Consider the following 26,140-nt stretch of genomic DNA (forward strand, 5'->3'; position numbering starts at 1 on the left):
TGGGAACGACAGCATTCCTTAGTGCCTTAAAACATTTCCTTATGCACAAAGTGTGTTTACTCTTTGCTATGTTGTCTCAGCAGTTTTAACACTGGTAGAAGCCTATTTATAATATGCATTGAGATATAATGAGGCCACTGCAATAGTCACAATAGTACTGGATGTGTAAGACCAAAGAATACCTCTTTCTGTGCTGTTTCACTTGTTTAAAGAAGGGAACTCTGGCTCCTAACTGGGCCCAGTTTGCCTCCTGTTCATTAGTAAGGAGTAATAAAGTTACAAATAAAATAAGTTACAAATTATAATAATTTGTAATAATAAGTTACAAATAAAACAATAATGCTATCATTTCAGAGTTGGAGAGAGAATGTTAGCTGTATGGTTGTGTGGAATGGAAAAAGACTTTGTTAAAAGTGGAAAAATAACCATGTGAGAAGGAGGAGTGGTGTAAGGTTTTTGAGGTGGCAGAACTGGTTAAGTTTGGAATCAGAGGTAGAGAGATTTGCCTCCCATACTTTCTTTTGTGTAGTGTGTGGTTCAAGGCAAATCCTCCTTATAAAAGGAAAGGAAGGGAGGATGAATAAAAATAAGGAAAGATGCACTAATTCACATAATTCTTGCCACTACTGTATGGGAATAGCTACTTTTATCCCTTTTTGTAAATGGGGAAACTAAGAACAGAGTTTAAGTGACTTGTTCAAGAATTCTCAGAGTTTAAGTCTGTATGTTTTATGTGTAAAATTTTAACAACCAAATATGATTTTTTTTTACTTTTTTAATTTCTGCATAGAAGAACTGTTGTGTAGGCTAGATGGGTGGGGGTGGTGTTAGTGAGAGGATTCACCAAGACAGACCAGGTTGCAGAACAGCAATCTACTGAATACACTGCTAAAGGGACCAGCAGGTGAGATGGAGAGGTCTCCTACACCATATGTGGGTTAGCTCCCTGCTGGGGATCAAACTCAGCCCATAGTGATGATAGTGCTGAGACTTTAACCCCTAGGCCACCAGGGAAGCCCCAAATAAGCATTGTTCATGCTTATACTTCAGTAGTACAGAGTTCATTACTTTATTGACATGACCATGTGTTTTAGAAAGCGAGAAAGCGAGTTAGATTTGAAAGTTAGATTAGCTATTTAATCAGTGACTTTTATGATCAAACTTCCATGAAATCAGCTTTCTTGAAAATAATTTTTAACCTTTCAACTTTTCTAAGTTTCTACTTCATCTAAATTTGGGTAAAACCCAATGGAATTTGTCATTCATGAAATTTTCTCTCTCATCATCATTGCCAGACAGCCAGCCAGGTCAATAAAACAAGACAAGGTAGAATGATTAGGGCTGCTTCAAGACTCATCCCTGTGGGTTCTGTGTCTGAGCTACTAATAGCAAGATGTCTTGAGGAAATGCCAAAATTGTGCACTCAGCCACAGCTATTATGCCTCAGCTTGTGTGATTACAAAGGAAAATATGTTATTTTTTTCTTTACCATCTTGACTTCACCTTTGTGCCAGACAGAGATCATTGCTTTCAGTGATAGAGCAGAAGAATTTAAGAAACTCAACTGCCCAGTGATTGGTGCTTCTGTGGACGCTTCTGTCCTGACATGAATCAACACACCTTAGAAACAAGGAGGCTGGGAACCATGAGCATTTCCCAAATGCACCATTGCTCAGTTATCAGGTCTTAAATGCTGATGATGGCTTTTCATTTGGTGCCTCTTTAACACTGATGATCAGGATATTCTTCAGCAAATCACTGTAAAACTCCTGTTGGCCACTCTGTGGATGAGACTCTGACACTAAGTCAGGCCTTATAGTGCTCTGACAAACATGGTGAAGTGTGCCCATCTGGCTGGAAATCTGGTAGTGACACCCCACTATCAGAAGAGCAAAGAAAATTTCTCTAAGTAAAAAATGCACCCTGAGCCATTTTAGGGCTCAGCTGCAGTGAGCAGTCATAAGAACTAAACAAATGCTGGGTTTTGTCTGTTTTTTCTAAAAGAACCTAGTTTCTTCTGTCTTTCTACTGCAGCTACCCTTTGTTCACTCAGCAGCTCCCATAGTTCCCCAAGGTGACTATGCAATTCCTGATATTAAATGCAAAACCATAAAAGCAAGTTAAAGCTTTTTTTTAAAGTTCTTTTGTTAGTCACTATTTCTCTTGAAGCCCCCAGCAAACTTATAGGTCAGAATAATTTGCAGGGAAATGGAAGTGCTAGGCTTGCTTAAACAACTCACAATAAAGTTGATTAAAAGGGCTTGAAAAACTTTCCTTAAAGCATGTGGCCAACAGATTTCAGAACAAAACTGTTATTTGGTCTGGGTCTGAGGACTTCAGAACTTAACACTTCTTTTGTGCTCATCCTCTTAGCTAGAAGTTATAGCTGTTCGAGAAGAAATTATGCTGACATTTGTTAAAATAAGGAAGACTATATTCAAGGTAATTGTAATAGCAGTCAATGACATTGCAATTGATGAGAAAGATCTCTCAATTCTAAGTGCAATAAGGACAGGAGATTTATATCCAATGAGCTGTAATGAGGGTGAGAGAGCTTGTGGGAGGAAAATAAGTGGAGACATCAAGGGTAAGGGGATTTTCGCTAAAACTGACCTGACAGGATTTTTGCTAAAGGAAGGCTAACAACTTAGACATCAAAGGTGGAAATGAGTATCTTGATCAGATATTTAGGGCTGATCAGGTATCAAAGGTAGGAATACTCTTGACTTGTTAAGGATTCTTGCTAAGACTGAGTGAGCTACGTGGGCTGGCAAGAACAGAATGTACTCTTAGGTGAAAGTCTAGGCCTAGTCAAGAAGGCTTAGAAAACCTAAATAAAATTTGGTCAAGGTGAGTTTCCTTGTCACAGCTCAGGTTGATTTTTTTTTAAAATTCTTTTCCTTCTTACCATTGATTAAACTGACAATTAAAATCAAGTAACTTTCATCAGCTTTAAATGCAAAGTGGGCTTTTTTTACCACTTTTTCTTCAGAAAGTACTATGTGTATTGACTCACTGACAAAAAAAATTTTTTTTGCTAATCTTTCTTTTTTTTGTTTTATATAATTCTTCCATCATTTTTCATTTTTGCACAATGTATGCATTTTCATTTTGGTTATTATTCCCCATACAATTGCACCCCCCTTATTTTGACCCTAGTCCTTCCTCGCCCCGCCCCCTCTCTCCCCCATAGTGTGTCTCTGGTTTATAGTTGCTCGTTGATTTTGATTTTTACTTTGTATTAATTAGTCTTTTTCCTTCACTGACAAAATTTTAAGAAAAAATTCTTGTAGTGTATTCTCATCATTTTTGCATTTCTTTAAATGAAGTGTAGTGTGTGTCTTCATTATATAATTCTAATTATTTAAATTAAACCTTTGATTAACAGTTACATTTCAGTAAAATAAACAATAAATGTGAAAAATATGCATTTTTTATAACTTCCACAAAACCTGAACCAGCATAACCAAAATGTTGATCATTTATAGAACCTGCCATTTCGTATAATATGTACTTAAGGTGATTTGAAGGCAAATTCCTGCTCAGATAACTTAAAATATGACCATGTAGTGCCAGTTCTAATTAGAATACAATCAGAATAGTTAAAATACATTTTAAAAATCAAGCATATACAATCTCCCACCTAAGAAATGAAGAGCATCCTAAAGTTCATTTATTACGTAGATTTTTTCTTTTAACTAATTTATTTTCTTAATTTTTGGATAGTATTTGATTTCTTTCCTCTGTGTAGTCCCTGTAGTTCTCCCATCACCACAGCCCCCATGATCCATCACCATAGTCTGTTACGTTCTTCCCTCCCCTGTTTTGGCCTATCTCCCTCCTGCTCCCCTGCTATATGCTCAGATCTATTACATATATATCTATTGATTCCCCAAATATATTTCTCCTAGAAAGCAGTGTCACAATGACGGTTCAGTTCCTAAGTTAGTCCCAAGAGACTGTTTAGCCTGTTAGACAATTGAACTTTATGATATTACTAGTGGTCATAACCCATTCTGAGCCAGTGGTTGGAGGGATTTGGAGCAGCCGGCTTGTGCTTTGAAATCAACAGTGTGTGGGTGCAATGAAGAGGGGATGATATCAGTGACAGAGACTGAAGAAATAGCTTGCTTGTGAAGAGACAGGAATGCATCTGAGACTGGATACAGTGATTGTATACTTTGTAAGTCTGCAATGGATGGTAAATGAATGTGCCTTAAAAATTGAACTTGACATGTACTTTGAAAGTTTATCACAGTAAATATAGCTCTTTAGGCAAACATGCAGTTTATTAAAGTGGTTCCGTTACCATGGAAACATATCTGGAATTTATACCTTATTTTGAGAGGGCTTCATTTCTACTTTCTGAAACACTGAAATCCAAGGCTAAAGTTCTTAACAACCTCCAGTCTCATTGTTAGATGAGCTTCTATTGTTTGGGAAATTTAGACAAAATATAGCTTGCAGAATCATCTTGTGACTTTATAGCCCTATGCATAAATTTAAATAGGTATTTTTCTATTTAAAATGCCCGTTTTAAATTTTTTATTATTACCAGAGCTATCTATGATCATAGTTTAATGAGAACTGCCATTTCCAAATATAATAGTTCCTTACACATGTTCCCCAGAGGCAACCACTTTCTATTCTTTTAGCCCTTTACTTCAGTTTCCTCAGCCACATGTTTATATTGGCTCTTGGTTTGTTTTACTGCTTACTTTGTAATTTAACAGTCATTGGTTATTTGAGTGTCTACACGTAAGTCTTTATTCTACACTTTTACCTAATTTTTAATTTCACTACGTACAAATTCTTAGAAATAATTTCTCTCAGAATTTCTAATGTTGATGTTGAGAAAATCAGTGTGCTTCATAGTTTTTTTTTTTAAGATCTCTATCTTTTATTTATTTATGTATACAAGAACTGGGGTGCAAGGCCAGAGGTACAGGGACCAGTGAGAGGATTCACCAGAGACAGAGTGGGAGCAGAACAGGCAGATTGACTTAAATACACTGCTGAGGGGAGCAGCAGGCCAGATAGGAGAGGTCTGCTGTGCCATGTGGGTTAGCTCTCTGGCTGGGACTCGAACTCATGCTGCAGTAGCTGGCAATAGCTTGATAGTGCCGAGACTTTAACCCCTGCACCAACAGGGAGGCCCCATAGTTTTGTTTTTTTTTTCAGTTCTTTGAAATCTTTCCCTCTCTTCTCTGAAAGCTTATATAATCCTGCCTTTGCCCCCAGTATTCTAAAATTTCATAATGAAGGGCTTTGTTCTGCCTCCATTTTCATATATTGTGGAGCATTCTCAGTGGACTTTTTCCATTTTTCCTTTTTGAAACTCATGTCCTTAAGTTCCATTGAACTTTATTCCTTTAATTTTTCCATTCTTCTGTTATTTTCTAGACATTTTATTATTTAAATACGCCTGTGACTTGGTCCTCTGATTTTCTTATATTTTTATACTTACTCTATTTATATTTACTCTTATTTTCCATCTACTTTCTACAACAAGTGGTAAATTTTGAATTTCTACTATTATGTTTTAATTTCCAAGAGTACTTCCCCATATTCTTTTTTTTGCAGCATCCTGTTCTTGTTTTATAAATGTAATTTCTTCCATTTTCTTCCCTCTGTATCATTGATCTGTTCACATGGAGTGCTTTCTACAAATGTCTGGTGAATCTTGCTTGTATTTATGAGTAAGATACTAAATATTGACTGAAACTCTGTACATAGTTATAACTTATAGACTGTGATCTTCATGAAAGGGTTATCTGTCTGAGATATTATGGTGTAGAATCCAAAATACCAATTTTTTTAGATTAATCCCAAAAGAATCATTTTAGATTCACCCCACAAGGATCAGTTTATATGATCCTAATGCTCTACATAAATAGGGTGGGGAGGATAAGGATTAGTATAGCACATCACCAACTACAAATATTCTTTCAGCCAATCCTCCTGGCTTATCCATACCTCCTCACTGCTAGAGGCATCTTTTTCTGAACTTTTGTAGATCACTACATTATAAATCAGGTGTGCCTCAGCTTTTCATACAGCCACCTGTCAGATGAGCTATTCACTTACCAAGCACCTAGCTTCTAAAAGTTTGTTGCTATCATCTCTCATCAATTGTCTTTCTCCCTAGACATTTTGCTATCATTTAAATACAACATTAGAGGGCATGAAGGATAAATGTGGTCAGCCTGCTATCTTTTCCCAAAATTTCTAAGTAACTAGGTCTTCACAGTTAAGAGACTCTAGTCATGTTTGAGATTTAATTAATTCTATCTCCTTTAAATTTAGTTTTTAGTTGTCACATATTGATTCTCACTTTTAGTAGGTAACGTGACCTGATTAACCAAGACAAGTTTATTTAATTTGAAATTTCTAGATTGTCTCCTTTCTAACTCACAATTTCATTGTATCTCCCCCTGTTCTTTCAGATCTTCTGGGCTCTCACTTTCATCAATCAGGCCTCTTTTGCACCTTTCTCCATGTGGGCAGACAAACTAAATCTTCCCATTTTCCATTCTATTAGCCTGTCTAGTCCCTAAAGGCCTATTTGTAAATCAACTTAAGTTTCTCAGTTTAAATAAAAATGAGTATCTGCAGCCAATTAAGCTAACGATGTTCTTTTTTTTCCATGGGGCCTTGTGTGTATTGCCTGCAAACGGCAGTCCCCTTGGTCATGTTTGCATCCTGTAGCTTGTATTGGTTGCCCTCAGGAGAGCTGGAAACAACCCTTTCTTGTGCACATGCATGTCTGATCTCATGCCCTTCCCAGTCATAAGCTCCAGTCAGAGTTTTAGAAAGCTCCAGGTGCACTAACCAGGGTCCACATTAGCCAAGTCATCATGCCCATGCACACCAAGCTTCAGAACAAGAAGCATGTGATTAAAGCTCTATGGAGAGCCAAGTTCAAGTTCCTTGGCTGCCAGGAAATCCACATCTCCAAGAAGTAACACTTTACCAAGTTTAATGTAGATGAATTTGAAGATTTGGTGGCCAAAAATCATACCAGATGGATATGGGGTCAAATACTTCTATTTGTGGGCCCTGAATTTGTGACAGCCTCGGAGTCACCTGCTCTTTAGTCATACCCACCAATAAATGCTGCTTCCTATTCCCCTTTCCCCCAAAATGAGTAAAACAACTTTCTTTAATAATTAAGCTTCACTCCCAAGTTTGTATTCATTTTTTTTAAAGATTTATTTTAATTTATGCATACAAGAGCTGGGGTACAGGCCAGAGGAGCGGAGGGTGAGAGAATTCACCAGAGACAGAGTAGGGAACAGAACAGGCAGATTGACTGAAGTACTGTGCTGAGGGAAGCAGGAGTGAGTCAGGAGAGGTCTGCTGTGCCATGAGGGTTGCTGCCTGCTGGGGGTCGAACTCATGCTGCAGTGGCTGCGGACAGCTTCATGGGTTGTGTCTTAACCCCCTGCGCCACCAGGGAGGCCCCCAAGTTTTTTATTCTTTTAATAGTCCCTTAAAATTTTTTTTCACATCATTTTTTATCTTCTATTTTTTTTTCCATAACTCTGTTTCACTTCTGTCTTCTCTATGAGCTTTTTTGAAAATTAAATTTGAAACAAAAGTGCCAGTACCCTTCTCAAGTAAGTAGCCTATTTAACTACCTACTTTCCAGTGAAACTCTTTTCTTGTCTGTTGTTTTTCCTTTTAATTCTTGACTTGTTCTTACTTTACTTCTCTGTTTGTTTGGTTTTTTTCTCTTGTCTCTCTCCCACATGCCCCATAAATGTGAGCTTTTATTTCTGTAGGCTATTTAGAGAACAAAGCAGTTAAAAGTTCATAGAAACATTGATTTTTGAGAAGTTCTTCTTGTCTTTCTAAATGAAATAAACATTTTTATGTCATTAATGAGATTTAACTTTTAACATTTAGGCAGGTGCTGTAAAAGATTATATTAAGATGATGCTTCAGAATGATTCACTTAAATTTCTGGTTTTTGCTCACCATTTAAACATGCTCCAAGCTTGCACAGAAGCAGTTATAGAAAATAAGGTATGTTACTATTTTCATATAAAATACATTTTTTGGCATGCAGATTTCAATATTTTAAAACATTTGTAGTCTTACAATTTAGCTTTATTGCCTTCTTTAGGTGATAGTTTATAATATGTCATCAGATTTTTTTCTTTCAAATGATATTACTATTATGCCGATGATAAATTTTCTCTTTAATACCTGTCTTATAATTTTTGACTGATAATATTACCTGGATTGATTAAAATATGTCATTTTTGTTATTGCATATACCATTTAGATTGAATCAGGCAGTTAAAATTCTTGTTACCTCCAAGATGACCTTTGAACATCGTGGTATCCAAAGGAAAGGAAGAATGAATTCAGCCAACTTTAGTGTGCAGCTGTAAACATACTTTTTAATTTTCCAGGAAGCCTACTCTAGAGTATGATATAGTGTTAAGATTTAATGTAGGTAAATTTGAAACATATGGCCCAGGTAATCAACAAATCTACTGGCTTTACTGCGTTGTCTTAGATTCACCTTGTTTCCTAACAGTCCTATCAGAGATAACATCTCATTTTCTTTCTTTCAAAATTTAAACCTGTCATCTCTCTCTATGTGCTGAGGGCTTCTTCAGAGCCTCAGAAGCAGCCAGAAGACATTTCCTGACAAATTATATGAACTCAATATACATGTAGCAACAGAACCACTTGTCTTTGTAGGTAATTAAGACTTTTACGTAGAAAAATAAATCCGTGTCTTTTTCAATACTTTGTATAAAGTTTTCAAGAATTACCTAATGTGTTCATTAATATTACCAAAGAAGGAATTAAAAAGACTTATAAGATAATAAAGCCTAAAGTGCTATATATTAAATGGTACTTCCTCCTTGATTATCATATAGTATGTGTAAAATTTTTTCCAGTAAGATATAATAATTTTTAAAAGATTGGGCAATAAAATTTTATTTGTAATATTTTTTATTCTGATTCCATTATACCTTACAAGCACTGGAATCTATTCTAAAAATTATTTTCTCTCTTTTTTCCCAAGTCTACTTTACTGATGTCTTTAAAATCCCATTTAGCATCACTATGAGTTAAAAATGTAGGTAGTTTTGTTTCTCAGTATTCCCCGTGGAAGTGACACTATCTGGTATTTGTCTTTCTTTTCCTTTAGCATAATTTCATTTAGCATAATCCCTTCCACTTCCATCCATGTTGTACAATTTTGTTAGCTGATGTTACCACAACATTCATACCCCCAATGTATATAGTAGCAGAGTTGGAGATAAATTTCTCCCTAACACTCTCTAGCCTGACAATGAGTTTTCTTTAGCAAGACCCTCAGATTTTGTATTATTCGTTACTGGATATTAAATGGATCACTGGTCAATTTGTATCTGTTTTGTAAAGGCATAGAAAGTTAATAAAGTACATTAATTTAATAATAGCTTATAAAAGGGAATATCCACTTTTCTCAGGCATTTTTGAGGCATTTTTTCCATGAAAGTAAAGGCATTAATGAGACTATTTAGAATTCAGGACTTATTCTTGTTTTTACAGAGTTGATTAAAGAGTTCTAATTTTTAGCTAGAATAGCTATTTTTTAGATAGAATAGCTAATTTTTAGCTATTCTAACAGACAGTGATTACTCCCTTTTCTCTTCTCAAATTGTTCTTAAAAGACAGCGCTGTTCAGGTTAGCACTTAATGTTTTCCTATCTAAAGATTCATTTTCTAAAATGTTGGTTCCTCACTCCATGGAGATGACTCTGTCACATGTTTGCTTTAAATTTGGTGCTGTGACTAAACAGAACTCAGATGGGACTATAAAAAAAGAAAATCTGTTAGTATTTGGGATAGTTCAGAAATAAATGGACTACTCTTAATGAATCCCTAATAGGGTCAATGGCTAGAATCCTCTTTTTACTTTGTACTCACATGTCTGACTTTATTTTCACTTTGGAATTAGTGATCCTTTGACTTCAAAGTTAGTCTGATCCAGACTAATTTAAAGTTTGCGTATCTATTTTTAGAGAATTTTACAGAAGACAGCATTAGCTTACTTCATTACTGATTTATTAAGCTCTTGTTCTATCAATGCTTGGCATTGATGGTAGGTCGCTTAAAAGTTTAAAAAATATGAAATTGTTTTAAGTTTTAAAAAAGTTGCTTAAGAGTCTTCTGTAGTGTTTACCAACCTGTCACCTTAACCGATTTCTATTTTGTTATGTGAACATAAAAATAAGCTGTAAAATAGATTAAATAAAATGGATGCCAAGGGACTTATCCTAACTTTGTGATTTCTCTTGTTGATGCTAGACTCGTTACATTAGGATAGATGGAAGTGTTCCATCTTCAGAACGAATAAATCTCGTTAATCAGTTTCAAAAGGATCCTGATACTCGTGTGGCTATCCTAAGCATTAAGGCTGCTGGTCAGGTAAGAAATTTCAGGACTAAATTTGATAAAGAAACATTGTTGAGGTAGTAAAAAGGTCATTAACCATAACTATAGCTTATATATAATTATATATCTATACATATATAATTACAACTTTATATCCACCATCTGGTATAACTATTCATTCTACTTTATACACAATTACAAAGTAATATAAAGTATACACAGAATAATAGAAAAGATGCTTCAACAACTTGGATTCACATCTTCCTAAATTTTCAAGGAAAGATTTTTCTAGAAAAGTACAGTTAAATTGCTTGTGATACATTTTTGTCACCTATTTTCCTTCCTTTGCATTTGTATAGAATTTTCTAATCCCTTTCTTACAGCACTTAACTTCCATAAGAGACTATGACGCAAAGTGGCCTGAGAGAAATGAACTCGACTATCTGAATTTTTCTTAGAGTATGCCTGGTTTGTCTCTTAGGATTAGATTTGTCTACAAGTAAATGAAAACCCAAATTAAGAACAACTTATATATACAAAAATTTATTTTGTCCTATAGACAGTCCAAAGCTAGCATGGTGCTTCTACAAAGGCTTGGCTCCTTTTGACTTTCTGCTTGACCACTTGTTCCACTGGAGATCTATATCTGCAATTTAGACAGCTAAAAGAGAAAGACATGCTGTATCTCACTGTCCTCAAGTTAGTCCCATGGCCACAATAATTTCAAGTGAAGCTGGGAAAAGTAGCCTTTATTTCAGATAGTCACACCTCAAACCATGCAAAAGAATAAGAGAAAAATCGATACTAGGGAAGGCACTGACACACTGTGTTAGAGGGGGTCCTTCTGGAATTTTTTTGTAGTAACATTCAAAAGTATTTTCATGTTAATATATAAGACAAAATACTTAATATGGTGAGAAGGAATTGAGCATGTTGCTGTGTGTCTTACATAGTAGACAACATTTCTGGCTTCTTTGTGGTCTCTGGAATCAGGAGAGAGCCATTGAGCTGCTTTGCATATAAAAAGAAACTTTACAAGAATGAAAAAGTTCTAGAGCTCACTAGGAGTTCAGCCCAAAGGAGGCTTGTCACACCACTTACTTCATTTTGGATTAAACCTGCAGTAATCTGAGTTATATAACTATTAGAGAATATCAAGAGCTTAAAATTAGAAATAGAGTACGCATCCACAGAAGAAAAGCAGAAGCAGCCAGGGAGGAGAGTTTGTGAGTGACCTAATGCAAGACTTAGTAAAATTAAGAATGTATAGACCTTCATATGTTATTCAAGGATGTATTTCTCAGTACATTAGATAATTCAGAACTCATCTACTTAAAAAGTAGTATCTTCTTAGGAACAAGGGAAATAAAAGAACTTGGTTCTAGGAAGTATAGTAGTTTAGTAGCGGCTTAGAGTGACAATGATGTTGCCAGCATATTTTCCCTTTATTCTTGTATGACCACTTGATGCTTTCTTTAAATACTACTTATTTTTTCAGGCTTCTCTCTAATATTTTCAGGCATTTCCTCTCCTAAATAGCAACAAAATTTAGCCCTCTCCATGTTTTGGTTACTTCCATTTTCCATTCCAAAGCAATTGGTCTTCAGTCACTTTCTAACTTGAGAACTAGTGCCATCATTTAATGGGTGCTTGCATGATGCTGTTATGTGATATAAAATAACATATCAAAATTACAGCACAGCAGTCACAAAAAGTCACTCACAGTGGTTCCAGTGCATACAAACAATAGTCTGCATTAGATGATACTCCTGAAGGATGGATGGTAGATTTTTCTGTTCACCACCTAACACAATTTACTACTATGTGGCAATAGCATCTTTTACTCAGCCGACCAACTTCTAAATCATGCATTTTTCAGTTTGAGGAGATTTGGATTGTTTCATTTATTGGTTATAAAGCAAGACTTAGTTGATACTTGAAATTGTTGCACTATTTCAAACTGATGTAAATACAACTGCACAAAAAATGTAATTTTGCTGTAAATTGAGATGTAAACCAGTAAACTTCAGTATCTTAGGTATGTAACTTGAGTAGTTTCATAGCAAGTATATGACTAGAGACATGATTTTCTTGCTTTATAGAACAGCAGATGAATTAAATGAATAGTGAATGTCATTGCTCTCTAGTTGCTATGGATACTGTGTGTTAAAAATATATTCTCATTTATAATGTATTTTATTAGATTTCCAATGGTAATGTGAATTCAGTCTTCATCAGAGCATAAAGTGATTTTGTTTATGTCTATATATCCATCTAACTGACTTGAAGAATTGAAACACATTTTAAATGTGTTATTTGTAGTTTACCTGGCTGTCTTGCAGTGAGCAATCTTCATTTGCCTTTCATAAATCAAATTTTCTTAATTTGGCTTAAAATGGAAGACTGATTTGTCTCTAAATCCTTCAGCATTCTGTAATCCATTTAACATGTTCAGAGATACTTTGTTATATCTGGCTATGTGTTATAATCTCACTTTATTTGCATCTCTGTTTCTTCACTTTATGTTGCTTAGGGTTTGACATTTACTGCTGCAACTCATGTAGTATTTGCTGAGTTGTATTGGGACCCTGGACATCTAAAACAAGCAGAAGACCGTGCTCACCGAATTGGACAGTGCAGTTCTGTGAATATTCACTACCTTATTGCAAATGGGACTCTAGACACTCTCATGTGGGGAATATTGAATCGCAAGGTAAAGCTTGAATTTAAAACATGTTACCAGCTTACTCACTATGATCATATCCTATATGAGTTAAAGGTTGAGTTTTAGGCCAAGGATATTGATGCTAATATAAGCAAGTTCATTTGGTAGTACCTTATCTGCAGACCTCTATAATAAGAGAGAGGTATGAATTTACATGTATTCCTATTACTTTCCAAGCCCTTCTACTATGTTAGAGTCTAGCGAGGGGGAGTGTTAGGTAGCAAGGAACCATAATATGTTCAAATCCCAAGTCCTTTTTAAAGTAAGCAAAGAATAATCCCTTGTTAGAAGGATTCTTGAATTCCCAGCTAATTTTGGACAGAAAACAGCCTGTATCCAGATTCTAGAAAAGATAGAAGGAACATTACTTTTCTGTCCCTTCAGCTATCTCTTCTCACTAACCTTGAGGGATGTGTATAGAAAGGACTAGGTAAGCATTGGATGTTTTTTAAGCACTGAGTGTAGATATTCAAAAAAGTCAACCATGTATAGGTTCAGTTTCAAAGTTTATAAATATTAGAATACAAGTTTTTGTGAGAAAAGAAAATAGTATAACTTCTCTGGTTAAACCTTTTCCTCACTTAAAATAGGAATCATTGATTTGGTAATTTGGCTATAATTTTAAGTGATTACATTACTAAAGCCCATGATATGTTGAAACAATAAGATTTTTTGTAGTTGTTGCTAGAGATTTAAATGCAAAATCAAGTTACTGCTTAGTAGAAGTCAGCAGTGAGGTAAACCATTGTAAAATCATATGCTTTTCCATCTTACAGACTCAGGTTACAGGGAGCACATTGAATGGTAGGAAGGAACAACTTCAGGCTGAGGAAGGCGATAAGGAAAAATGGGATTTCCTGCAGTTTGCAGAAGCCTGGACTCCAGCTGAAAGTTCTGAAGAGCTCAGGAATGAAATTTTGTTCACTCATGTAAGATTACAATAACTTTCTTTTCTATTTTTTAAAAACCAATGTTATTGTATATTGTCTTAAAATAGCAACTTTCAATTATTCATGCTATACAGAAGAGCCTTCACAGAAAGCTGGAAAACCAAAAGGTAAAATTGATAAAAGGAGACTGCAACCATGTCTTGTGTCTCCTAACAGTTATATATCAGGACTCACTGTTCTGCTTCTCACAAAAACCAGCTCAATAGAATCCAACCTTCAGAAGAAAACAAGAAACTCTCTAGTATAGGAGGCTAGGGAAAGATGGACTAAGTTTATCATAAAATGAAACATAGACATAAATGCAAAAATTGATATTTGCATTTGAATATAAAGTTTTGTTTCATTCAAACAATATTTTTATGTGGAATCGTATATTTGTGGCTATAAAAATCAATAGATTTCTAGTTATTTAAAAACTATATATATCTAAAATAATGACTTGTGGTTCTTCTTTATCCCCTACTGAACTGAATTCATTTCTAAAATAATTGAAGAATTTGAAACACATTTTCCCATGTTTATTATTTTTATGTCTACCTGAAAAAAAAAAATATGTGTGGAAAAGCCAAAAAAAAAAAAAAAAATCAGTCTGTCACCCTCACAAATCTTTCTTCCCGGATTTACATGTTTATCTTTCATAGTTTAGTGTTATTTCACCCAGATTTTTCAATTAGTGTAGTAATACACACCAGGTTTTATCCAAACTGGAATCTTACAATGTAGCCACTGTTTTTTAAATTTGTTTTGCTTTGCTTGTATGTTTTTTTGTTTATTGGCCAGCATATGACGCATGTTTTAGATGTGCATGCTGCCCACCACTTTGTCTTTATACTTTCCAGCTTTATGCATTTTAAGAAATGTTCTTTTTTTTTTAAGGTCCTAAGGAAGTCTAGTACCTATTTTTCTTTTGAAAGTTGCCTAAATTTCAGCATTTCCAATGGGAATTTTTCTATTAATACTGATTTCTTTTTGATTCTTTTCAAGATTCTTTATAAAAAGATCCTACATTTAGCATTTTTAGGCTATTTCCAATTTTGTCTATTAAACTTTGCCAAATTATTCAAATTTGCCAATTGTCTAAAAAATCTTGTTTAATGAAAAGTTTATAACAGCTCAAATTGGATGGTTTAACAAGCTGTGAATATTTTGATAGCACCAGCATTTTAAGGAATGTTCATTTTATCTCTGTGCCACCCTCCTACTGCTGCAGCTGGAATATAGAACTGGGGCAAGGAAGAGGGACCTTCCACTGCAGTCAGGATGATGGAGAGAGAGAGAGGGAGAGAGAGAAAGTTGGTCAGCACATGACAGCCCAGCCATTCCAGTATTATAGAAGGAAAGGCTTTGAAGCTCAAAGAGGAGGGCCCTTAGCAGCAGAGAATGAACCTGAGGGCAAAAGGAAGATAAACTGAGAGCAGGAAGAGAATCAGGAGGCCAAGTGCCAGGACTCTTTACTCCCCTAGTCGCACTAACCTGCCAATCCATTATGCTAAAAATGCAGTGAATTCTATTGCTGACTTTTAGAAAACCAGTAAGTCTTGTAAATTTGGCAAATTGGTCTAACATGAACTGGGCTTCAGGTGAATTGGCTGTTAGTATATCAGCCTTTGGCAAATTGCTTTTTTATACACTGACCTATAGCCTAATATTAGTATCATTGTGAGTTAGGAAGCAAGGAAACTTGTGGTGAGGAAGAGAAGGATGAGAAGAAATTTTCCTGAACAGAAATTTTTGTTAGTTTTGGAATTTCCTGCCTTCTTTCCCCACCTGGTGTTCGTAGCTCTTCAGAATAGCATTATCTTCAATCTCCCTTCTCGCTTAATCAGAATTGTTTGTCACATAATTCAGTTAATTATTGAGATTTAAAAAAAAATCCACGAAACAGGGATGGAAACAGGGTGGAAACTCTTCCAGTATAAGCGTACTCGTTGTTTTAAAATAGTAAACATTTTGGTATAATCTCTTCTTGTACTCCCTCATCCACCACTAGAACCTTCTGCAACTCCCCACAATCTCATATAACATGGGACCACTGAGACTTTCTTTCAACCTAAATCTGGTGATAGCTATTGTTAAATACTTGAATAAGACTCTGCATGTAATTAATCTACACAAATGTGTGAGTCATCATTCTTTAGCAACTCTAAACTCTAATTTTTATTTTTACTGCCATCCTTTAAGGGGCATTGTAGGGTAAAGAAAATGTCAGGCTTTCTGCCCTTCCGCCATCAGGGATAGATGATGGATCCTTGTCCTGAATGCATGCCTGATGCGGGCACCTGGAATAGTGTGGGCATAGGTAGATGGGATTCAGCTGAGCTAAGACTGTGCTTTTAAGGGCGGCGTCACGGGGGGACGCCAGCAGCCCCAGCCAGCAGCAGCAGACCTGAAGAGAAGCCGAAGCAAGCAGAGAACGCCAGAGAGCCCAGATAGAGTGAGGACTTCTGGGGCTGGGAGGCTGCCACCTCCAGCCCCCCACCAGAACCCTGCCTGCCTATGCCTGGTGAACCCAAATAAAAAACCTGCAAATTACTGAGGACTCTTACTCCTCCTTTACCGGTCTGCATGGGATCAGAAAACCTTGCACGTGTCCTGTCCTGCCCCTTACAATGGCGTATGTCGGCAAGATCATGCAACGGTATTGGAGCCCTCCGAAGACCTGGAGGCACTAAGAGAACAACTTTGCCTGTGACGACGCTGGAGCACCATGCCGGTATAGAAGATGGATACGTCCACGAGCTACAGATGACCTCTTGAAGGAGACGCCCAAAGGACCAGCCAACGACACCGGATAGACCAGCCACGACACGGAAAGACCAGCAATGACCCCTGAGGCAGCGCCATTGCTGAAGCAGGAGAGCCAATGGACTGATAGACTGATGAACTATGATTTTGACTGACATCCTGCCAGAGCGGAAACCTTAGCAGTTAGTTTATTTTGAGAATCTGGTGGGCCAGTGGGCCTAGATGGCCAAAAGCAGCCTGTGTATGCCCATGGCCAGTGGAGAAGAAAGCCAACTAAGTGGCAAAAGCTGGTACTGATGCTAAGTTGAGAACCTAAAGCGGTGTTAAGCAGCCTGGAGCTGAAGACCTGTGAGTCTCGTAAATCAACCTTGGGGATGCCCTGTCATTCTTGAGTGGGGTGAGAGCTGAGGAACCTTCCTTGGGACGGTGGGGAATTGGCTGGGTGGAGCCCCAAGCTGATGCAGATTTGGATCCCCGACCCATGTGCTTGTGCAGTGGTTGCCTGAGTGCAGGGTCTGTGATGCATGGGTGCTGTGAAGGCGATGTTGGAGCGACTGGACAGAAACCCTGAGGGTGGCGATTACCCCAACAGAATAAAATTGCAATCCAGAGGATGCATCTGGGGTGGATGCTGTGTGTGCTTGTAGCCGAGACTACACCAGAGAAGGCCAGGAAGCCTGACGCTCCTGGTGTATAGTAGATGCCGTGAGTATTCCCCTCCCTATATGAGCAGCGCCTTCCAGCAGATTGGTGGCTCATCTTGTACAATTATTGTCTTTTGCACTTGTTGGTGCCCTGCCGGACTTATTGTGTTCTGTTGTATTTTTTAATTTATTTGTTATTTGTTGTATTTGCTTTGTGGGCCATGGCTGCATGTTGTTTGCTTAGAAAATTGTTATGTATAGACTGTATGGCAGAAACCCTGAGGTGGACGTAGGGTAAAGAAAATGTCAGGCTTTTCTGCCCTTCCGCCATCAGGATAGATGAGATCCTTGTCCTATGCATTCCTGATGGCGGGCACTGGAATAGGGTGTGGCATAGTAGATGGGATTCAGCTGAGTAAGACTGTGCTTTAAGGCGGCGTCACGGGGGACGCCAGCAGCCCAGCCAGCAGCAGCAACCTGAAGGAAAGCCGAAGCAGAAGCAGAGAACGCCAGAGAGCCCAGATAGAGTGAGACTTGCTGGGTGGGAGGCCTGCCACCTCCAGCCCCCCAGCCAGCACCCCTGCTCCATATGCTGGTGAACCCCAAATAAAAAACCTGCAAAAACAGACTGAACTCTGACTCCTCCTTTTACCCGGTCTGCATGGGATCAGAAAACCTGCACTGTATCCAGTCCTGCCCTTACAGGCATCTTTTCACTTAACTGTATCTGTGGGAAGCTTGAACCTGTCCCTTAATCTCTTAAGGCCCTTTCCGTTCCCTTTGACCTTTATGATATTTGCATCACCTCTTAGCTAGCCATGTATGCCCCTAGATGACTAGAAGGTTTCTAATTCTCTTTATTCATTGTATATAATTATAAAATATCCAAAGAGAAATTGGTGCATAAAATGATGCATAGCGAGCAAAAGAAAATCCTGAGTCTAGTTCCTACTTAGGACAAGTCTGTCTTCTTGGTTTCTTTCTACAGATCTCGGTAAGTCACAGTTGTTTCCTTTTGTTAATTCATCCATCAATTCTCTTTCCATTTTGTTTTATGTTTAGATTTCTGTGTAATCTCTTAGTTCAGCCACATTGAGTCTCTGCTTTCCCTTACACGTGTTTCATTTTGTGTTCTTTAGTTCACTATCTTCCAGTTCATATCTGTCCTCATTAGCCTCTTCCCTGGTTGGCTAACCTCCTTACCATGTTCTCAGTACTGGTGTCTTCCACCTGCTCACACAGCACCCTTTTCTCTATTCTAACTTCCTCAATTCCCCTTATCTCCTTCCAAGACCTCTAGAGCATCCTTCAGTCAAAGCAAATTTACATTTCAAACACCCACATTACATTAAAAATAGATTGGCTGGTTTTGGTCTGCTGCAAAAAAAAATTTATATAGTAGGGAGGAACTCTTCAAACTATGCAATTTTAAAATATGTCCTCAATTCAAGAACAAACTTTTCCATTTTATTAAATATGAACGTTGTATGAAATGTTTTTTTGTTGTGGCCAAGAAGTGGAAATAAAAAAACGTCTCATATATATATATATAAATTAACTTTGTTTCCCACATATTTTTTGGTTGAAAAAATGGTACCAGCATAAAGAAAGTTGATCACAGGAATTGTAGCAATCATGAAGTCTAAATATCTCTTTCAAAATCTCTGTTTCTAAATATGCTAAGCATTGGTTTCTTAGACCTAACACACCTTAAGCTAGAATATTTGCTTAATATATATTTTACAATTCAAACCATTTTTTTAAAATAAATTTATTTTTATATTCCCCATACAATTGCAACCCCCTTATTTTACCCCAATCCCTCCCCTCCCCGCCCTCCACCCCATAGAGTGTCTCTGTTTCATAGTTTTTTGTTGATTTTGATTTTCACTTTCTTATAGTTATTCATTTCCTAGTCCCTTATTTAAGTTTTCTAGATTCCTGCTATGAGTGAGACCATCCGGTATTTTCCTTTTTTCTTTTGGCTTATTTCGCTGAGCATGATCCCTTCCAGCGCCATCCATGTTGCTGCAAATTGCATGTGTTTATCTTTTTGAATGCTGAGTAATATTCCACGGTGTATAAGTACCACATCTTCTTGATCCAGTCATCTATTTTTGGGCATTTGGGTTGTTTCCAAAGCTTAGCTATTGTAAACTGCTGCTATAAACATAGGGGTGCCGGTGCTCTTTGGAATTGATGTTTCTGTGTCCTCTGGTAAATACCTAGGAGTGGAATTGCTGGATCATATGGAAGCTCTATGTTTAGTAGGTCCAGAAATCTCCACACAGCTCTCCATAGTGGTTGGACCAGTTTGCACTCCCACCAACAGTGCACAAGAGTTCCTTTTTCTCACAACCTCATCAACATTTGTTGTTGCTAGTTTTTTAATATGTGCCATTCTCACTGATGTGAGATTATGTCATGGTGTTTGATTTGCATTTCCCTGATTACAAGTGATGTTGAACATTTTTTCATATGCCTGTTGGCCATTTGCATTTCCTCTTCAGAGAAGTTTCTTTTTAGCTCTTCTGCCATTTTTTGACTGGATTATTTTCTTTGTTTGTGTTGAGTCTCATCAGCTCTTAGTAGATTTCTGTCATCAGTCCTTTATCATTAGTGTATGTGCAAAAATGTTCTCCCAGTTGGTGGTGTTTCTCTTTGTTTTGTTTTGTCTCTTTTGCTGTGCAGAAGCTCTTTAATCTGATGTAGTCCCAACTGTTTATCTTTGCCTTCACTATCACTGCTTGGGGTGTTGTCTGTAAAGATGTCTTTGATGTGCATGTCACGTAGTGTTTTGCCTATATTTCCTTCTATGTATTTTATGGTTTCAGGTTTTATGTCTAGTTCTTTAATCCATTTTGAGTTGGTTTTTGTGTATGGTGTGAGGTAGTAGTCAAGCGTCATTCTTTTGCATGTAGCGACCCAGTTTTCCCAGCACCATTTATTGAACAAACTTTCTTTGCTCCAGTGCATAGTCTTTGCTCCTTTGTCAAAGGTTAGTTGACCATAAATCTGTGGGTTTATTTCTGGATTTTCTATTCGATTCCATTGGTCTGTGTGTCTGTTCTTGTTCCAGTACCATGCAGTTTTGATGATTATGGCCTTGTAGTATAGTTTGAAGTCTGGGAGTGTGATGCCTCCATTCCCTTTTTTTTTTTTCAGGAGAGCTTTGGCTATTCGGGGTTTTTGGTGATTCCATATGAATTTCATCAATAATTGTTCTATTTCTTTGAAGAATGACATTGAAATTTTGCTTGGAATAGCATTGAATCTGTATATTGCTTTTGGTAGGGTGGCCATTTTAATAATGTTTATTCTTCCAATCCATGAGCAGGGGATGTCTTTCCATTTCTTTGTGTCTTCTTCTATTTCTTTTAACAGTGTTTTATAATTTTCTTTGTATAGGTCCTTTACCTTTTTTGTTAGATTTATTCCAAGTATTTGATTTTTTTTGTTTTGATAATAAAAGGGATGGTTTTTTTGATTTCTTCTTCTTCAGATTTATTGTTTGTATATAGGAAGGCTACTGACTTTTGAGTGTTGATTTTGTATCCTGCCACTTTACTGAACTGATTGATGAGTTTAATGAGTTTTTCTGTGGAGTTTTTGGGGTTCTCTATGTATATTATCATATCATCTGCAAATAGTGATAGTTAATTCAAACCATTTTTTAATAAACATTCTGTGATTAGTCTGCATAATAACCTAGAAGTAAGGGCAAGCAGATAGCATCCCTGTTATGGATAGAGACAAAAAAAAAAAACTCTGTTAAAGCTTACATCACATTGTACTCTTATTAGATGTTTGTCTTGTTTGCTCTTATGACTTCACTCACACTATATGAGCCAGCAATTCCACTTCCATAATACATTATTATGTATTAAGTAGTTATTCCATTTAACAATCATGATCTTGTTTTACCTTCAAATCCACACCATGAAGCAGATATCATTAACGTACCCCAATAAAGCTCAGAAAGATTATGCTGTTACTATGCCTTAGTTTATACAGCCAGTAAGTGACAGAGCTGGGATTTGAACCTGTGCCTTTCTATTCCATAGTCTGCCTTCATAACTTTGCAAACTGTATTAGATGCATTAAGATTCACACATTGTGGGCCTTCAGTTATTTGTGGAATGAATAGAACATAGAAACATTTTAATTTGGGTTAGCCAGTGTTTATGGGATATGTACTACATATAGGGCATTCAAAGATCATTCATTTGATAAACATTTATTAATATTATATGAAATGCAAATCAAAACCACGAGATACCACTTTACACCCACTTGAATGACTAAAATAAAAAGACAGACCACAAGTACTGGCAAAGATATAGAAAAAATTGTAATACTCCTGCAGTGCTGGTAGGAATGTAAAATGGTACGGCTGTTTTGAAAAACAGTCTGGCAGTTCCTTAAAATGTTAAACATGGAGTTACTATATGAACCAGCAATTCCACTTCCAAGGGATTGAAAATATCTGTCCACACAAAAACATGAACATTATTCATAATAGCCAAGAAAGTTAGAACAATCTAAATGTATATTAATTGATGAACAGATAAACAAATGGAATATTATTCAGTGATAAAAAGAAATAAAATTCTGATACATGCCCACACAGATGAATCCTGAAAACACTGTCTTCAGTGAAAGAAGACAAACACAAAGGCCATGTTGTCTGTTCCTCTTACTTAAATTGGCCAGAATAGCCAAATCCATAGAAACATAAAGTAGATTCATCGTCGCCACACTTGGGAGTTGGGGATGTGGGGGATGACTGCTTAATTGATACGAGGGTTCTTTTTGAGGTTGATGAAAATGTTTTACAATTAAACAGTATTGACGGCTGCATATTTCTGAAAAGGCTAAAAATTACTGAATTGGACACTTTCAAAGAGTGAGTTTTATGTTATAAAAAAGATTACATCTCCATGAAGCTGTTATTTGAAAAAAAAATACTATATTGTTAGTTGCAAAGATAAAGGAAGACACATGTAGTTTTCCTTTGGAGCTTACTCTTTAATTGGGAGAGATAGTCATAAACAAATCATGTTAATGCAATATGATAAATGTGAAAATAGAGATAAACTGAACTCTGGAAACCCAAAACAGATTAAATAACTACCTGCAGCCATTGGAAAATTTCCCATAGGAAACATCTGAGTTGGATTTGGACAGATAAATTCAAAGGGAGTGAGTTCTAGTGCAAGCAGAGGAAACACCCAGCTTGACCTAAAGTACAGTGATATGAACAGATACCAGTTGTTCTCAGAATGGGATTTCCATGCAAATCTATTCACGCAGGGCACATGAAAAGTGAGTCAAAGGAAGCCAGATACTGACTGTGATCTGATGGAGAAGAGTCTCGTATGCCCTGCACAGAAGTTGGATTTAATCCGGGGTGTAATATAATATCATCAGGGGCTTATCAGCACATGAGTGATGTGATTGGATTATCTGTTTTCAAAAGATAATCCTAGTGGCAGTGTGGAAAATGTATGGGAGGGAGAAGAGACACCAGTTCTTGTTGGCAGTGTTATTTGGGGGACAGATGAGATCTCTATCTCCCTCTCATCCAGTTTCAGCCTATGGTGAAGAAATTTGCTCTCTCCACTTACCAGGATTTTCTACCCCTGTCCCTGGAGGAGAAGAAATAATCTGATTTTTCAGCACCTGAGAACAGTTCAAGGCCAGTTGAGGCATCTCTCTCCTTCACTGTAAGCAGAGTACAGACACCTGCCCTGTAGTCTGTTTCCTTGTTTATTTGGGGCAAATAGTTCCATTTTGACTTTGGGTTTTAGCTGTTTTTTGGTTTTTTTTTTTTTTTAAATATACCTTTCACTAAAATTTTACTTTGCTGCTACCAGGCACTTACAGGTCTGTTAGTAAAGCCAGTTCCTTTTTCGCCATAAGGCTATTTATTACTATATAGATTTCCAGATGGTATTTGGGGCACTGAACTCCTAACAGTGATAGTGATGATATAGAGGAAAAGAAAAATTCCAGATTTTTTTAGAAGTAAAATCAATAAAGGGAGATCTGGGTAGAGTGCTGTTTAATAGCAACACGTGCAGGAAGAGTACAGGGGTTTGAAGCAGACATTTGAGGAGAATGCCACAACTCAAGGCAGGCAAGTACATAAGAAGGAACAAACTGAAGCCATAGAAATAATGTAGTTTAGTCTCTCACTGCAAGTTTCATGTCAGAGGACTTCATGGCTAATGTAGTAAGCAGTGAAGAATAGAGAGCTTGTGGTGGCAGGAAGGAGTTGATTTAATGGCAGAAGCGAACATTTTATTTCAGACCTCTTGAGGTTGAGGAGTGTCTGATCCTCTTAGCTGTTGTCCAGGAGACATTTGGAAGTCAAGCCTGACAGTTAAGAGCACAAAGGTGCTGATTAACTTAACCCTCCATGTCCTATTCTAACAACCTGTGCATTACATTATATAATATGTTGCTGTAAACCCTAATTGTCCTTGTTGATGGAGAGAACTCGTTCCAAAGACATTTGCCTGCATTGCTTTTGATGTCATCTTTAAAAATAAGTAATAACATTTTTCTTTTTGAACACTTTGTTTTTTTAACCAGAGTGTTAAAGCAATCAGAATTGTTTTAATTTGTTTTGCCCAAGAGACTAAGTGGTGCCTTAAGAGTTGTTCACATTAAAATTTTATTTAACTACACAAGAATGGACATTTTGCAGTCTGAAAAATTCAATCATTTCTTTATAGACAAATTTATTTTATTTTTTTAATATTTTATTTTATATAATTCTTACATCATCTTTCATTTCTGCACAATGTATGCATTGTCATTTTGGTTATATTCCCCATACAATTGCACCCCCCCCTTATTTTGACCCTAGTCCTTCCTCGCCCCCCCCCCCGTAGTGTGTCTCTAGTTTATAGTTGCTTGTTGATTTTCATTTTTACTTTGTATTAATCAGTCTTTTTCCTGGTCCCTTATTTAGGCTTTCTAAATTCCTGCTAGGAGTGAGACCATCTGGTATTTTCCTTTTTCTTTCTGGCTTATTTCGCTGAGCATGATCCCGTCTAGCTCCATCCATGTTGCTGCAAACTGCATGTGTTTATCTTTTTTGATTGCTGAGTAATATTCCATTGTGTATATATACCATATCTTCTTGATCCAGTCATCTATTTTCAGGCATTTGGGTTGTTTCCATAGCTTAGCTATTATAAATAGTGCTGCTATAAACATAGGGGTGCAGGTGCCCTTTGGAATTAATGTTTCGGTGTCCTTTGGGTAAATACCTAGGAGTGGAATTGCTGGATCATATGGAAGCTCTATCTTTAGTAGTTTGAGGAATCTCCACACAGTTCTCCATAGTGGCTGGACCATTTTGCACTCCCACCAGCAGTACAGGAGAGTTCCTTTTTCTCCACAACCTCGCCAACATTTGTTGTTGCTAGTTTTTTTAATATGTGCCATTCTCACTGGTGTGAGATGGTATCTCATGGCAGTTTTGATTTACATTTCCCTGATTACAAGTGATGTTGAACATTTTTTCATATGCCTGTTGGCCATTTGCATTTCCTCTTCAGAGAAGTTTCTTTTTAGCTCTTCTGCCCATTGTTTGACGGGATTATTTTCTTTGTTTTTGTTGAGTCTCATCAGCTCTTAGTAGATTTTTGTGATCAGTCCTTTAGCATTAGTGTTGTGTGCAAAAATGTTTTCCCAGTTGGTGGGGTTTCTCTTTGTTTTTGTTATTGTCTCTTTTGCTGTGCAGAAGCTGTTTAATTTGATGTAGTCCCAGCTGTTTATCTTTGCCTTCACTATCACTCCTTTGGGTGATGTGTCTGTAAAGATGTCTTTGAGGTGCATATCATGAAGTGTTTTGTCTTTTATAGACAAATTTAAATTAAATTTTCTAATTAATTAAAACTCTCCTTCTATCACTCTATAGCATCTTGCTTATTTACAAATGTTAATGAAGTCTTTTTAGTTCAGTTCTAATCAATGGGCTTTTTTCAGGAGACCAGCAAAATGTCCCAATAATCCATTTGTAACACAGCAATTTTGTAAATTCTATTATGAACAGGAGACCAATGACATGAGGAAATGATGTTTCCTACCAGAAATGCCCTTGAATCAAAGTCTATTAAACCCAACAGTAGTGCTTTTGTTGGTGGTTTGTGCTGTCCTGGAACATCATGGGATTGTGAATTTGCTTTATTGATTTTTATGAGTTTTACTGGATTTCCTTTTCCTCTCCTTCAGTTCTAATAGCTGACTTTTAACCCTGTCATCATGGTCAGGGGGTTTGGTTCTAAATAACAGTAATTTACATATGGTATAAAGTAGAACAGATATATTAAGTCCCTGAACCTTTCAAATAAAAACATGCATTTTTCCACCTTAAACATTTTACAGTTTTTATTCCTAGTACTTCTCACAAAAAGCGGTAAGTTATTTTTTTTGTTGTTTTTCAAAACAATATGAACAAAAGACAGGAACATAATAACTGAGTGTCAGCTGAATAGGAGTATGTTCTGTCTTCTACATTTCTATGACATAAGCATACTGATTTAACTGTATTTTTCCGATAAACCTTGAAAAAAATATATTGTTTAAATCACTCCTCTTATTTAGAAACACCTACATTTAAGTTCCTTATCATACATTAAAAGGGTCACTGAACATTC

The 26,140-nt window shown here is 36.6% G+C and overlaps 1 protein-coding gene, 1 non-coding gene and 1 pseudogene across 2 annotated transcripts; all 3 read left to right on the forward strand.

The window, feature by feature from the left end:
* Nucleotides 1-1,331: 1,331 nt before the first annotated feature.
* LOC119233335 (peroxiredoxin-1-like) lies at nt 1,332-1,913 on the forward strand (annotated as a pseudogene).
* Nucleotides 1,914-6,609: 4,696 nt separating this feature from the next.
* Nucleotides 6,610-6,745, forward strand: LOC119233336 (small nucleolar RNA SNORA70). The gene has a single exon (XR_005122377.1). It is a non-coding gene; the product is annotated as a small nucleolar RNA SNORA70 (small nucleolar RNA).
* A 1,164-nt stretch (nt 6,746-7,909) lies between these two features.
* Nucleotides 7,910-16,436, forward strand: LOC129144943 (DNA annealing helicase and endonuclease ZRANB3-like; the record flags this gene model as incomplete). Its single annotated transcript, XM_054689891.1, has 5 exons — nt 7,910-8,028; nt 10,318-10,437; nt 12,938-13,117; nt 13,906-14,058; nt 16,418-16,436. Coding segments are annotated over exons 1-5 (565 nt in total), but the record flags the coding sequence as incomplete, so codon positions are not given.
* Between the last annotated feature and the right edge of the window lie 9,704 nt (nt 16,437-26,140).

The sequence above is a fragment of the Talpa occidentalis genome, unplaced genomic scaffold (genome assembly GCF_014898055.3).
Source record: "Talpa occidentalis isolate TD23 unplaced genomic scaffold, MPIMG_talOcc4v2.1 talOcc4.791, whole genome shotgun sequence".
In the NCBI taxonomy this organism is placed as follows: domain Eukaryota; kingdom Metazoa; phylum Chordata; class Mammalia; order Eulipotyphla; family Talpidae; genus Talpa; species Talpa occidentalis.